The 12,635-nt window shown below is 43.6% G+C and overlaps 1 protein-coding gene across 2 annotated transcripts in view; it reads right to left on the bottom strand.

Annotated features, from left to right (window-relative positions):
• Nucleotides 1–288: 288 nt before the first annotated feature.
• Nucleotides 289–12,635, bottom strand: part of JPH3 (junctophilin 3) — a 222,454-nt gene continuing 210,107 nt past the window's right edge. For both annotated transcript variants that reach the window (XM_056525540.1, XM_056525537.1), the window contains exons 4-5: nt 9,250–10,154; nt 289–3,253 (exon numbers count right to left, since the gene is read on the bottom strand). In XM_056525540.1, coding sequence (XP_056381515.1) covers nt 3,173–3,253; nt 9,250–10,154 — 986 coding nt within the window. In that variant the 3' untranslated portion in view covers nt 289–3,172. The remainder of the gene's footprint in view (nt 3,254–9,249; nt 10,155–12,635) is intronic.

Here is a 12,635-nt window from a genome sequence, read left to right as displayed (position 1 = left end):
TCTATCTTTGTTTATGTTGAAGCTTAGGCTGGGCTCACACTACATTTTGTCCATACGGGGACCGGATCCAGCTGGGGGATGGGAAAACCGGGTGCTCCCGTATCCCTCTCATTCATTTGAATGAGCCGTCCGGAGTCAGATAGTTACTCCGGTCGGCTCATTTTTTCCCCGTATCCAGTTTTCTGGCCGGACTGAAAACCGTAGCACACCACGGTTTTCAGTCTGGCCAGAAAACCGGATACGGGGCAAAAATGAGCCGATCGGAGTCACTATCTGACTCCAGTCGACTCATTCAAATGAATTAGATTAGGGCCGGGTGTCCAGTTTTCTCATCTCCCAGCTGGATTCGATCCCTGTATGGACAAAAGCCTTATACGTGTTGTAGGGCTGTAAATCTTTCTGCTTGCACTATGGATTGTGTATTCTTCCACATAGTATCCAAACCATCTAGACCAGGAAGATCAGGATCATTCTGTATCTCGATGACGCAAGGGGGTGGATTTACACAAGAAAGGATGCATGCTCCAAAAAATTCCCTAGAATAGTCGTAGACTGCTTCTACCAACACATACATCCCCTACTGTGGGTGCCTTTAACTTGCTGCTTATACTCTGAGAGGTCATCAATGCTGTAAAGCATTATAACAGCCATCACTGCCCTGCAAATCTTAAGATATAGGCAGAGAAGTGAGGACTGGCACTAAAGAACATATCTACTTGATTACACCAATGTTAGAAACTGTAGAAATATGAGTTACAAGAGGGGAGGTTAGTGATGGCCACGCCACACCCCTCCATCTTCGACCCACAGAACAGTCTCCATGACACTATACAAGGTGTTTTCTATGATGTATGGGAACTTGTACATTTTGGCTCACTATTATTGTTGGTTGATAATTAATTTGAGACATAAGACAACTGAAACCAAATGAAAAGAAACATTTACCATTGAGGACAAGTTTTCATTGTTCTGCAAATGTTTGCATTGCTAAAATGGTTTATTGAACAGACAGGCGACACCCTGATTGAGCGTAAGATGATGGTCAGAACATTAATAGCAAGCATGCAGTGGGGGCAGATTGAAAGTTATGTAGTGAGAACTGAGAACTTGGCCAAAAAGAAAAATCCTTGCTCTCCAGCCGGTCGGCAGGGAAGGCCTGGAGTCATGTCAGGAGGATTGTGCAATACCCTCAAGGGATGAGAGGGCCAATGACCAATGAACCATTTAACCAGCAAACCTGAACCAGTGCAAAACCTTTTACTGGGCTGAAATGCAAAGTGCAAAACATATGAACTTTAATAGGATTGTCCAGGAGTACAAAAAAATTTGCCTAACAGTTAAAAATTTGATGAGATAAGAGAAAATAAATAGCGCCAACAGTCTTGGCTTACTTTCATGCAGTGACACCACGTGACCGATGCAGCCAATCAATGGCCTCTGCAGTTATGCCTGCATGTATAGTACAAGACACCTGAGGCCAGTGATTGGCTGCAGCATGCTTTATGCCATCACTGCAGGAAGTTTTAAAAAAAGAGGTCTGTCGGGAACTAGCTGAGTGTCGGTGCTGGAATTAATTATTTTATTTTTTCTTTCTGGTAGGCTACATTTTTTAAGTAATTTTAAAGAAAAACTCCATGGGAGATCTATTATAACCAAACTTTGGAAATGTATAGTTAAAAAAAACTCTGTTAAAAAACTCTCTGTTATGAAGGGAAATATCTTGACACCAATTTGGTACTGTGGGAAATTCCAGGCATGACAGTGGCTACAGGAAGGAAGCAGTGTTGTACTTAAAGCCATTGCACTTTTCATGTTTTGCATGGAGTTTTCCTTTAAAGGGGTACTCCGGCGCTAAGACAACTTATCCCCTATCCGCCGCTGAGGACCACCACAATCTTTCATGCAGCACCCCGCTATCATCAGCCTCCGGAGCGAACATTGCTCCGGGTCTGATGACTCGATCACGGGGCCAGAGTATCCTGACGTCACGGCTCTGCCCCTGTGTGATGTCACGCTCCGCCACCTCAATGTAAGCCTATGAGAGGGGGTGTGACAGCCGCCACCCCCCCCTCCCATAGGCTTGCATTGAGGGGGCGGAGCTGTGACATCACAATATTCCGGCCCCATGATCATGAGTCATCAGACCCACAGCGTTAGCTCCGGAGGATGATGATAGCTGGATGCTGCATGAAAGATAGCGGGGTCCCCAGCGGTAGGACCCTCGCGATCAGGCATCTTATCCCCTATCTTTTGGATAGGGGATAAGATGTCTTAGTGCCGGAGTACCCCTTTAAAGATACATTTTTTTAAAATTAATGTTTGTTTCTTTGTAGTAGATCTGGATTTATAATAAATTACTGTTTATTTCCAGAAAAATCTGCTCTATATATAGAGCCCATCAGTCCAATAAAATGTCTATCTTTACAATTATATATTGGGGAAGCGCAGGAATACAAAGGAAGAAACAATTTGCCACCTATGCTCAAACTCTGACAAATCAATTCTCCCAATGGATCCTAATGGGCTATAGAAAATAACCAAACATTTTGATGATCTCTGCTATAAGAACTGAAAATGATGATGGCTGCAAAGAATTTAGTAAAAAAAAAAAAACGAAGAAAGATCAGGACATCGGGCGGATGGCACAATCCTTGTAATCCTACTGGAATAGAGCCATTTCCAGGCAGAGGGGGCAGAGTAGGGAGATCCTCTGACAATAAATGGCTCTTTCCTTCTGGATAGGGGTGGAATCAGGAAAAAGTCTTGTCTTTATAAACCCAACACACACATGATTAACACAACTGTCAGGGAGGGACACATGGGTATAAAATGTCATTATCTTTTGCATTCTCTCATGCCAAACAAGCAAGAAAAAAAAAAAAAAATTACCAAACAAAAAATAAAATAAAAGACATTACCCATCGGGAAGGGAAAGGCAAACTGTGATTGAAACTGAATTCTCTGTTCCTTTGGAAGAAAACAAAAAACTTTTCATTAAAATAAAGAATATTAAACGCAGAGGCTCAATCAGAAAATCAGCCGATGACGGAGCTACATTCCATTCCGGGCTCCACAAGCAGCGTCCATTGTTCTAGAGTTATTTTTTTTTGTTTTGATATTTTTATTGTTTTATTATTTTTTTTCATTTTTTGCAAACGTTGGAGGAGTTCCGTCAAATGAAAAAGTGAATAAACAAAATGGCGACTCCGATGTTTAGCAAAATCACCATGACGACCAGGATGGGGGCAGAACCCTGAAAGAAATAAGTCAAAGAATTATAAACAAACACTTGTCAGGGCAGCATAGAGGCGGACATTTAAACAGGATGCTTTAGAGTAAATTCAGTATTTTACATTTCTTGACCTAAATGGTTAATCAAGATCTAGTCCTAAGGCCCTCTAGCGGACAGGGCACAGCACGTGTTACTGGAACAATGGTTAGAGTGTGGTGCTTATGTGTCTCAGGGGCCTCAAGAGTCGATATGCCTCACAATTTGCTGTAGTTATTTTGGGTTGCTCTGGCATTCAATTCAAATGTGTTGGGTAACCTCAAGAGTAAAGTAGAAAGTAGCATTTCAGGGCCAGGACTTGTGGTATGCATTATGTATATGTTGGTGGTTGCATGTGTTCACAAGAGAACCCGTGTTTGATTGTATACAGTGTCTGACCACAGTGCTCTCTGCTGACATCTCTGTCCATGTCAGGAACTGTCCAGAGCAGGAGAGGTTTGCTATAGGGATTTGCTTCTAATCTGGACAGTTCCTGACACAGACAGAGGTGTCAGCAGAGAGCACGGTGGTCAAACGGAAAAGAACTATACAAGTAGTAGAAGTAATTTACAAATTTTTATTTTTTGGCACCAGTTGATTTAAAAAAAATAATTTGTTTCCACTGGAGTACCCCTTTAATAAACATTTACTATTTGCTGTGTACCACAGTTCTGGTACAGCAGCTTTAGTAAATCTGGGCCTCAGAAGCTGCTGCAGCCATAGACATCGTACGGGGCCCTGGAACTGCTGCGGCTCTGCACGGCTAATGTTTGTGTCATCGATCTCACTGAGAGGTTGACAGACAGGCCCCCTCCATTCAGCTCTATGGGAGAGGCGGGGATGCACAAACGCTGCATCTCCGCTTCTCCCATAGAGATACATGGAGGGGGCCTGTCGGTCACGGCCCCATCCTGCGGATGGGGAATAAGTTGTATAAGGCTGCAGTTCTCCTTTAATGACTGTACTAAAGAGACTAATATGTGCAATGTGATGAAAAGGCGATTGTATTTCTGAGAAGTAGAGATTGTGGCTCAATCACTTCATACTGTGAGAACAAGAAATATACCACAAAGCACATAAATACTGAGTCATCTCTGTCTCCATGTGTAATTAATTCCAAAGTCCTGGTGAAGAAACACTTAAATTATAATATTAGTGAGCTGATTTATCAGCCATTTATATGACACCTCCTTGGAAACGGTGTCTATACGGGTGGACTCACCCAGATCACTTACAGCAGCCTGTACTCTCAGAGGCACAATAATGATGATTAAAGGAATACTGTAGTGTAATATAACTTATCCCCAATCCTTCGGAGAAAGGATAAGTTATAGATCGAGGAAGCCCGACCGTTGGGACCCTCACGATCTACTATACGGGGCCGGCGCAGTCCACAGGAAGCGCTGTGCCATTCCCAGCAGGAAGCCGTGTCGGCCGCCGTGTCGGCCGCCGCGTCATGCTGGAGATGTACACGCCCCCTTCCTCCGGACTGCAGCGGCCCCATAAAGGAGATTGCGGTGGGTCTTTTATAATAAACTTTTCCTTTATAATAAACTAATGGTTCATTCTTTACCCACCAATGCCAAACAGACAGGACTCCATAGGCTATGGTACCCTACAAAAACAAATCCAGCTTAGCTGGCATCATGGAAGGAGGAGGGTATCCGTGCACTGTCTGTAAGTGGCCATGAACAACTGGCCACCAACCTCCATGACAAAACCGCTACCTAGGAACAAAATGCAACTTTATTATACTGATCAATAAATATGAACCCTCTGTAGGTAATAAGTATGTGCGTGCAGGATGGGATAAGTGGTTGCCTGCTACGGGTCAATGGTGCAAAATACAGGCGTTGTCAGAGATAAAAACATCCAGGGAGAAATCTTTACAAGCTGAGAATGGAAATGAAAGATGATCTGCAGCCCTGACATATTCACTGCTCTTATCCCAGCACAGCAATTACACAGGTGGTCAATACCAGGACAAAGAGATGTCCTGGTGCAGATGGAGAAAACTGGAAGAAATAGCAGGCAGAGCACAGAAGAAGATTCTCTGAATTGTCAAACAATCTATAAACCCACATACCTTGTGAACGGAAGGGCGTATCAAGAAATTGTAAAGCGATGTGTGATCAGGTTACACTAACATATTAATCTAATCTCATTTTATCACAGGAAAGCTGTAATAGGAGTAAATCCCTGTAAGTTTTAGATCGCGGGGGGTCCGAGCGCTCTGGCCCCCCGCGATGTCCTGTATGGAGTCCCGTCTCTCCTCAACAGCGGCGTGTAACAACCTCTGCCTGAAGCGGGGGCCGTCACGCCTCTATATAGCTCTATGGTAGAGCCGAAGATTGCCGAATGGCTCCCCCATAGAGCTATATGGAGGGGGAGTGGCGGCCCCTGCTTTGGGCAGGGTCGTGATGTGCTGCTGTGGAAGAGAGTCGGGATTCCCTACATGAGATTGTGGGGGAGGCCTCAGCCCTCAGACCCCCCACGATCTAAAACTTAGCCCTTATCCTGCGGATAGGGGATAAGTTTTTGTCCACAATACTTCTCCTTTAAACCTTTGCTCCTCTAATTTAAAACAGTGTTCTCTTACCATGTTGATTCTCTTTATGTATTTAACAGTTTCTCTCATGTCCCCTCTGTCTCTTCTTTCTTCCAAGCTATTCAGTGATCCCTCAACATACGATGGTAATTCATTCCAAATGAACCATCGTTACTAGAATCCATTGTATGTTGAGGGATCCGTGCAATAGTAATATAGAAAGTTATATTCACGTGTCCCCGCCTCTCCGGACCGTGACCGCTGCTCTGGATCGTTGCTGTCATCACGTCCCCGGGGGGTGTCCTTGCCGCTCCGGATCGTCACCAATGGCCAGGATCGTCGCTCTCCATCGCCGTCATCACGTGATGACGATGGAGAGCGACGGCCATGCAGAGGAGCCCGAAGAGGACGCTCCGGAACGTCGGGGACAAATGAGTGACACTCACCGGACCACACAGGGCACATTAAACGGCTATCTGGCAGCAGCTGAAGCAGTCTGCGCTGCCGGATAGCCGTTTATGCGATGGCCCTGACATACAAAAGCATCGTATGCTGATGCTGCCTTCAACATGCGATGGTCTCTGAGAGGCCATCATATGTTGAAATTATCGTATGTAGGGACCATCATAGGTAGGGGGATCACTGCACATGTTAAGGTCCTTTAACCATTCCTGGTAAGTTTTATCCTGCAATCCATGTACTAGTTTAGTAGCTCTTCTCTCAACTCTCTCCAATGTATCTATATAAAATAACCCTCTGGAGATGGTCTCCAGTACTGCGCACAATACTCCAAGTGAGGTCTCACCAGTGCCCTGAAAAGAGGCATGAGCACTTCCCTCTTTCTACTGCCAATACCTCTACCTATACTATACACCCAAGCATTCTGCTAGCATTTCCTGATTAGGATTAAGTACTGAGTAGGACTGCACGATTTTGAAAAACGTGCGATTGTGATTATGGAATAAATATTGTGATATCGATATGCAATTGCCATATAATAAACAAATGGTGAAATACCCCCATTTCATGTCCAATCCCCTTATTTTATATAGCTTAATTCCTCCTCCGCATTTCACATGCCTGTTATAGTAAAGACAACTATTGGAAACCCCATTAGGCTTGTTTTCTGTGCCACCAATTGTACATTGCAATGACATTGCTCAATTTACTCAAAATCTATGGTAGAACTATATTTTTTATGCTTTTTTTGTTTAAAAAAATTGCAACTTTATTTGTTTTTTGGGGGGGAGGGGTTATTCTACACAGTGCACTTTCAGTAAAAATTACACATTCTTTATTCTGCAGGTCCATATGATTACAGCGATACCCAATTTATATAGGTTTTATTTTAACGTATTACCTAAAAATTACGTATTTTTGTAAAAAATAAATAAATAAGGAAAAAAAAATTTGCATGCTAACATTATCCTTTTCTGACCCCCATAATTTTATCAATTTCACATATACGGGGCTGTATGAGGTTTTATTTTTTGTGCCATGATTTGCAGTTGTTATTGGGATGATATTTGTATTGATGATATTTTCTGATCACTTGATATAAACTTTTTTCTGGTGTATCAAGTGACCAAAAATTAGCAATTCTGGTATTTCATATTTTTTGACGTTTACGCCATTGACCATGCTATTTCACTAATGTTATATTTAAATAGTTTGGCTATTTACGCACGTGGCAACGCCACATATGATTATGTTTATTTTTGTTTACATTATTTTATGTAAAAAAGGGGGGGAAGGGGGTTAAAATTTAAACTTTTAGCAGGGGAGGGGTGTATTCACATGTATTACCTTTTTTTTTTACATTTTTTTGTCCCCATAGGGCAGTTTTTTTTTCCAAATAGTGTGTCTCCAGTTGTTGCAATACTGCAACTCCCAGCATGCCTGGACAACCAAAGGCTGCGCCATTTATAAACGGCAGCCAGCCGTGGTGGGGTTAACCTCCTCCCAGTTTTTTTTTTGCGATCTGACAGGTACGCTTTAAAGGGGTATTCCAGTGGAAAACATTTTTTTTTTTAAATCAACTGGTGCCTGAAAGTTAAACAATTTTGTAAATGACTTCTATTAAAAAATCTTAATCCTTCCAGTACTTATTAGCTGCTGAATACTACAGAGGAAATTATTTTCTTTTTGGAACACAGAGCTCTCTGCTGACATCATGAGCACAGTGCTCTCTCCTGACATCTCTGTTCATTTTAGGAACTGTCCAGAGCAGCGTATGTTTGCTATGGGGATTTTCGCCTACTCTGGACAGTTCTTAAAATGGACAGAGAAGTACTGGAAGGATACTTTTTTTTTAATAGAAGTAATTTACAAATATGTTTAACTTTCTGACACCAGTTGATTTAAAATAAATAAATAAATAAAAAGGTTTCCACCGGAGTACTCCTTTAATGCTAGGCAAAGGAGTCACTGTCTACCATCAGGCCCTGGGTTGACTGCAGTCTCCCCTATAGGTGCCCCAGCATTATTATATTATATCCTCCCCTCGGCTGAAGCCCATATTTACAACAGGATGCAGAATTATCTACCCCTCTAAAATATGATGTATATAACAGGAGTCATTACATCACTGCTATAATAACAGTTACACAAATTACAACTTTAAGAAGTTGCTCCACTATTTGGTAACATAAGGATTATTAAACTTCTTACTGTGTGTGAGAGAGATAGACACTAGATAGACATATCATCCCAATACCCCACAATCCCTATGTCATTATTTAAGTAGCAGTTGAGCGTTTACTTCTCTCCCTTGTTATTACGCTCTGCATCCTCTACGCGTTTGTCAGCTGACTGCAATTCTGCTGACTGAGGGGAAGTATAAGGTGTTGCCTAGCAACAAGATCTAGGCAGCCAACCAAATGCGACAAAGTGATGGTCGCTGGCTTGATACAATGCATGCACCAAGATCTCAGCAAAACCCAGCACACAAGATCCTGATAATATTAAAAATGCATTAATATGTACTCAGTTAAAATTATAGCGTATGGCCTGTAGAGACCGGGGTCTTTGCCACACAGGGATACTGAGGGAAGTCTGGCATGACTGTGGTTAATTTGTAATCTGTTTTTTGTTACAATGTGATTTATGGTTATGGTAAAAAGAGAGCATAAATAGTATACAGTATAGTATAGCATTATAGAGAATTGCATGAGATACTATATTGCATAAAGTATATATATGGTCTAATCTACACTAGTTGCAGACCTACGTTTGCCACAGCTCATGATGAATGATCACAAGGTGTTAACTGTGGATTTACATAGGACCGCAGGAAAATCTAGCACAGCGATACAAAGTAATGTTAATCAGCACAGCACAAGCAAGTAAACACAACACAACACAACTCTTTGGAGGCCCCATTAGGACATCCATGTTCAACACAATGGTTACATTATGAAGGTTCAGCCCTTACCGTGGGTTTGAGCTCAGCTGTATTCTCCTCGTCAGATTCTAGTGCAACAGGTAAAGATTTCTGTGGTGGGGAAAGGGTTAAATCTCGTCTCAGGAGACGTGATTCTCCTTTCTCCCCAAACCGCAATGTATCCAGTTTCTGCACGGTGGGCTCAGCAGCAGCTGTAGGCCTCAAGTTCTCTTTGTTTTGAGGTTTGGACCTCAGTCTCTGGACTCCATACATGCGGTCCTCTAGGTGGGGGCCCTCGGTTGGGTTCCGGGGCCCAGTTTTGCTGTAATGTCTTTTTTGGGTGTGAATCTCTTGCATATAAGAATCCATTCTCTTCAGGGGCTTCATTTCCATCTCATAATTGCTGAGCTTTTCCTCATCCACCTCAAGAAGCTTATTCCCACCTGGACTGTGGTTGTGGGTCCTATGGGAAGTCCACGATACAGTGGTTGGGGAGTCTGCCCACCGTTCTCTTGGCTTGTGGTTGGAAACCACATGTTTGTGGCCAGTGCTCTTCATCATGAGGTCTTCAGGGATTGAACAAGGCCCCAAAGGACTTCCTGTTGACATCCCTACTCTACTCCCACCAACCTCAACCCAGTTGCTGGGTCTAACATAGTCCCCAGTCCGTCCCTCCAACAACATCTGAATGTCCACTCCCCGATCCTCATCCACAGACAATTGTCGAGAGAAGTGGGCGCTCTTATTTCTAGACTTGGGTGCTGGCTGTGGTAGGGGTGGGGTGGACGGTGGGCTGCAGAGGGGGCTTTTCATGGGGCTGTCATCTGGTGTTACGTCTGATGGTGTAGTCCCTTTTCTGTACAGTTCTGGACTGTCCTGCTGTGGTGGTGTCTCTGTTGAGATTACCTCAATATCGTCACACGAGCTCTGATGTTTTGGCCTCTGGCACTTTAGCCCTAAGTACAAAAAATTCAAAAGAAAAGTTATAAATAACAGCAGCATTACCTAAGACACCAGTTATGTAAACTGGACTAGAGGAATGACAATTATCTGCTATGGTCTTGTCCTTTTTAGGAACTGACTATATCACTTCCTAGATGTTTTTATAATCCTGGACTAGAGGGGGCGATTTTCCCCACTAAAGGCCGTTTGAGAGAACCAATCAAAGGGCTGTTAAATCACTTGGCGCACAAGCCCTCCTGCTCTGTAAGAAGGGACACAAGACACAGCTGCTCTGTACCCCTGCCCATACGGACAGGGATCAATTGTTCTCTTAAATGGCTTTATTTTTAAGAGGGTATTGTAGGTATATAAGTGACTCTATTGCAAAGTGCGCTTCCCCCAACCAAATGAAATCATGAGATTCCAGGTTTCTGTTACACTATCCTATCACTGACACTATAGCTCATAAATTATGGACGATACGCTTGGTGCAATTACAGTCACAGACAAGCTGTGTAGTTCTAGCAGTGACTACACTCTTCATCTGTATTTGTGGCTTAGCTGTTAGCTTTAATGCATTTGCAATTAGTCCCACATGGTGAAAGGCATTGGCTGAATTTAAGAAAATATCCAAATACTTCCCTCATCCTGATCCCATTCTTATCAGCCTCCTGCAACCCTACCAGTCCCTCATGGGCAATCATAACCATTGGTGTTTCTCAACTTAAGTTTTGTATGCCCTAATGGAAGAAATTTCATTGCAATCTTAGTACTCTAAGAACATTACATTGCAATGTCACCATTACTCTAAATTCATGCAATAATCTATCACACATAAAAAAGTACAATGGGTGGCTACTTAATACCACTGTACACCTCCATTCAATGCTCATTTAATTATTCTGAGTAATACACGTGTGTAGGGCACGCCAACTAGACAATTCTATGTAGGCGAGAATAAATTTGAAACATGACTCACGGTTTCTTTGGAAAATTCTTCCGCATTTATTTCCTTATTTCTTTTTTCATATTGCACATCGGTTTGTCTCACAAGACTTTATTACAGCATTTTAGAAGCAGAAATTAGCAGTAGGGATCGACCGATTATCGGTATGGCCGATATTATCGGCCGATAATCACGATTTTGGGCATTATCGGTATCGGCAATTACCTTGCCGATAAGCCGATAATGGCCCGCCCCCCGCACCGCCCCCCCGAACCACGTCACACCCCCCACCGTAGTGCTGGGCGGTATACCGTTTTTTTTTTTCTCCAACGGTGTGAATTTTTGCCCATACCGCTATATCGGTCGGGCCCCTCCCCCACCCTCCGAGTCAATAAAAAAATTAAACTTACCCGCAATGGGGGTGGTCCGGGCCATCCATCCTTCCTGTAGTGTCCGGCGGCATTCCGGGTGGAGGGTGAACCGGTCCGGGCTGTCCTTCTCCGGGGTCCTCTTCTCCACTCCGGGCAGGCTCCGGCCTAGTACGCTGCATAGACGCCGCTACGCCGTGACGTCAGATGCGTCGCTGTGCACGGGCGGCACTGCGCAGCGGCGTCTATGCTGCGTTACTAGGCCGGAGCCTGCCTGGAGTGGAGAAGAGGACCCCGGAGAAGAAGTACAGCCCGGACCGGTTCACCCTCCACCCGGAATGCCGCCGGACACTACAGGAAGGATGGATGGCCCAGACCACCCTGACAGGTAGGGGGAGAGAAGCAGGTGGCAGCGGCGGCCTATGGCACCACAAAAGCCACTGCAGTGCATTGATTTAAAGCGCCCGCTTTAAATCAATGATCTGCAGCGGTGTCGCGGTGGGATAAATAGCCGATAACTTATACCGGAATATCGTATAAGTTATCGGCTATCGGCCCTAACCTCCACCGATTATCGGCCCTAAAAAAACGATATCGGTCGATCCCTAATTAGCAGCATAAACCGTAGTTTCACCAGTCATGGCACAACGTTTCAGGGGCGGACCCCCTTATTCATTCGCATGAATAATAAGGAAATAAATGCGGAAGAATTTTCCAAAGAAACCGTGAGTCATGTTTCAAATTTATACTCACCTACATAGAATTGTTTAGTTGCCGTTCGGTCAGCATATGTGTGCCCTACACACGTGTATTAATTAGATTGTCTAGTAGAGTCTTATGGAGCTCTGATTGTATGGGCTATCCATGGTCAAACTTTATATCTAGGAACTCAATTGTGCTGTCATTTAATTTTTCTATCTACAATACAATTTATTCTACTAATTTAAGGCATGTTCAATTATGAATGCCACCCACCATAATCCCATAAACACAGCATGGCCACTGCATGCAGGTGTGGTCTTGGCCGCATGCGACATGTTAGCACACCATTGATGCCCCACCCACAGTACAATTAATGTCAAACCCCAACCCTCCATAACAATTAATACATCCACCCACAAATGGTACGGTTAACGCCAAAAGTAACTTTATAATTAATACTGCTGACACACACTTTGCAT

Source organism: Hyla sarda, chromosome 6, assembly GCF_029499605.1.
Source record: "Hyla sarda isolate aHylSar1 chromosome 6, aHylSar1.hap1, whole genome shotgun sequence".
Taxonomy (NCBI): Eukaryota; Metazoa; Chordata; class Amphibia; order Anura; family Hylidae; genus Hyla; species Hyla sarda.
The sequence above is the reverse complement of the archived record's forward strand: the minus strand, read 5'-3'. Positions and strand labels throughout refer to the sequence as shown.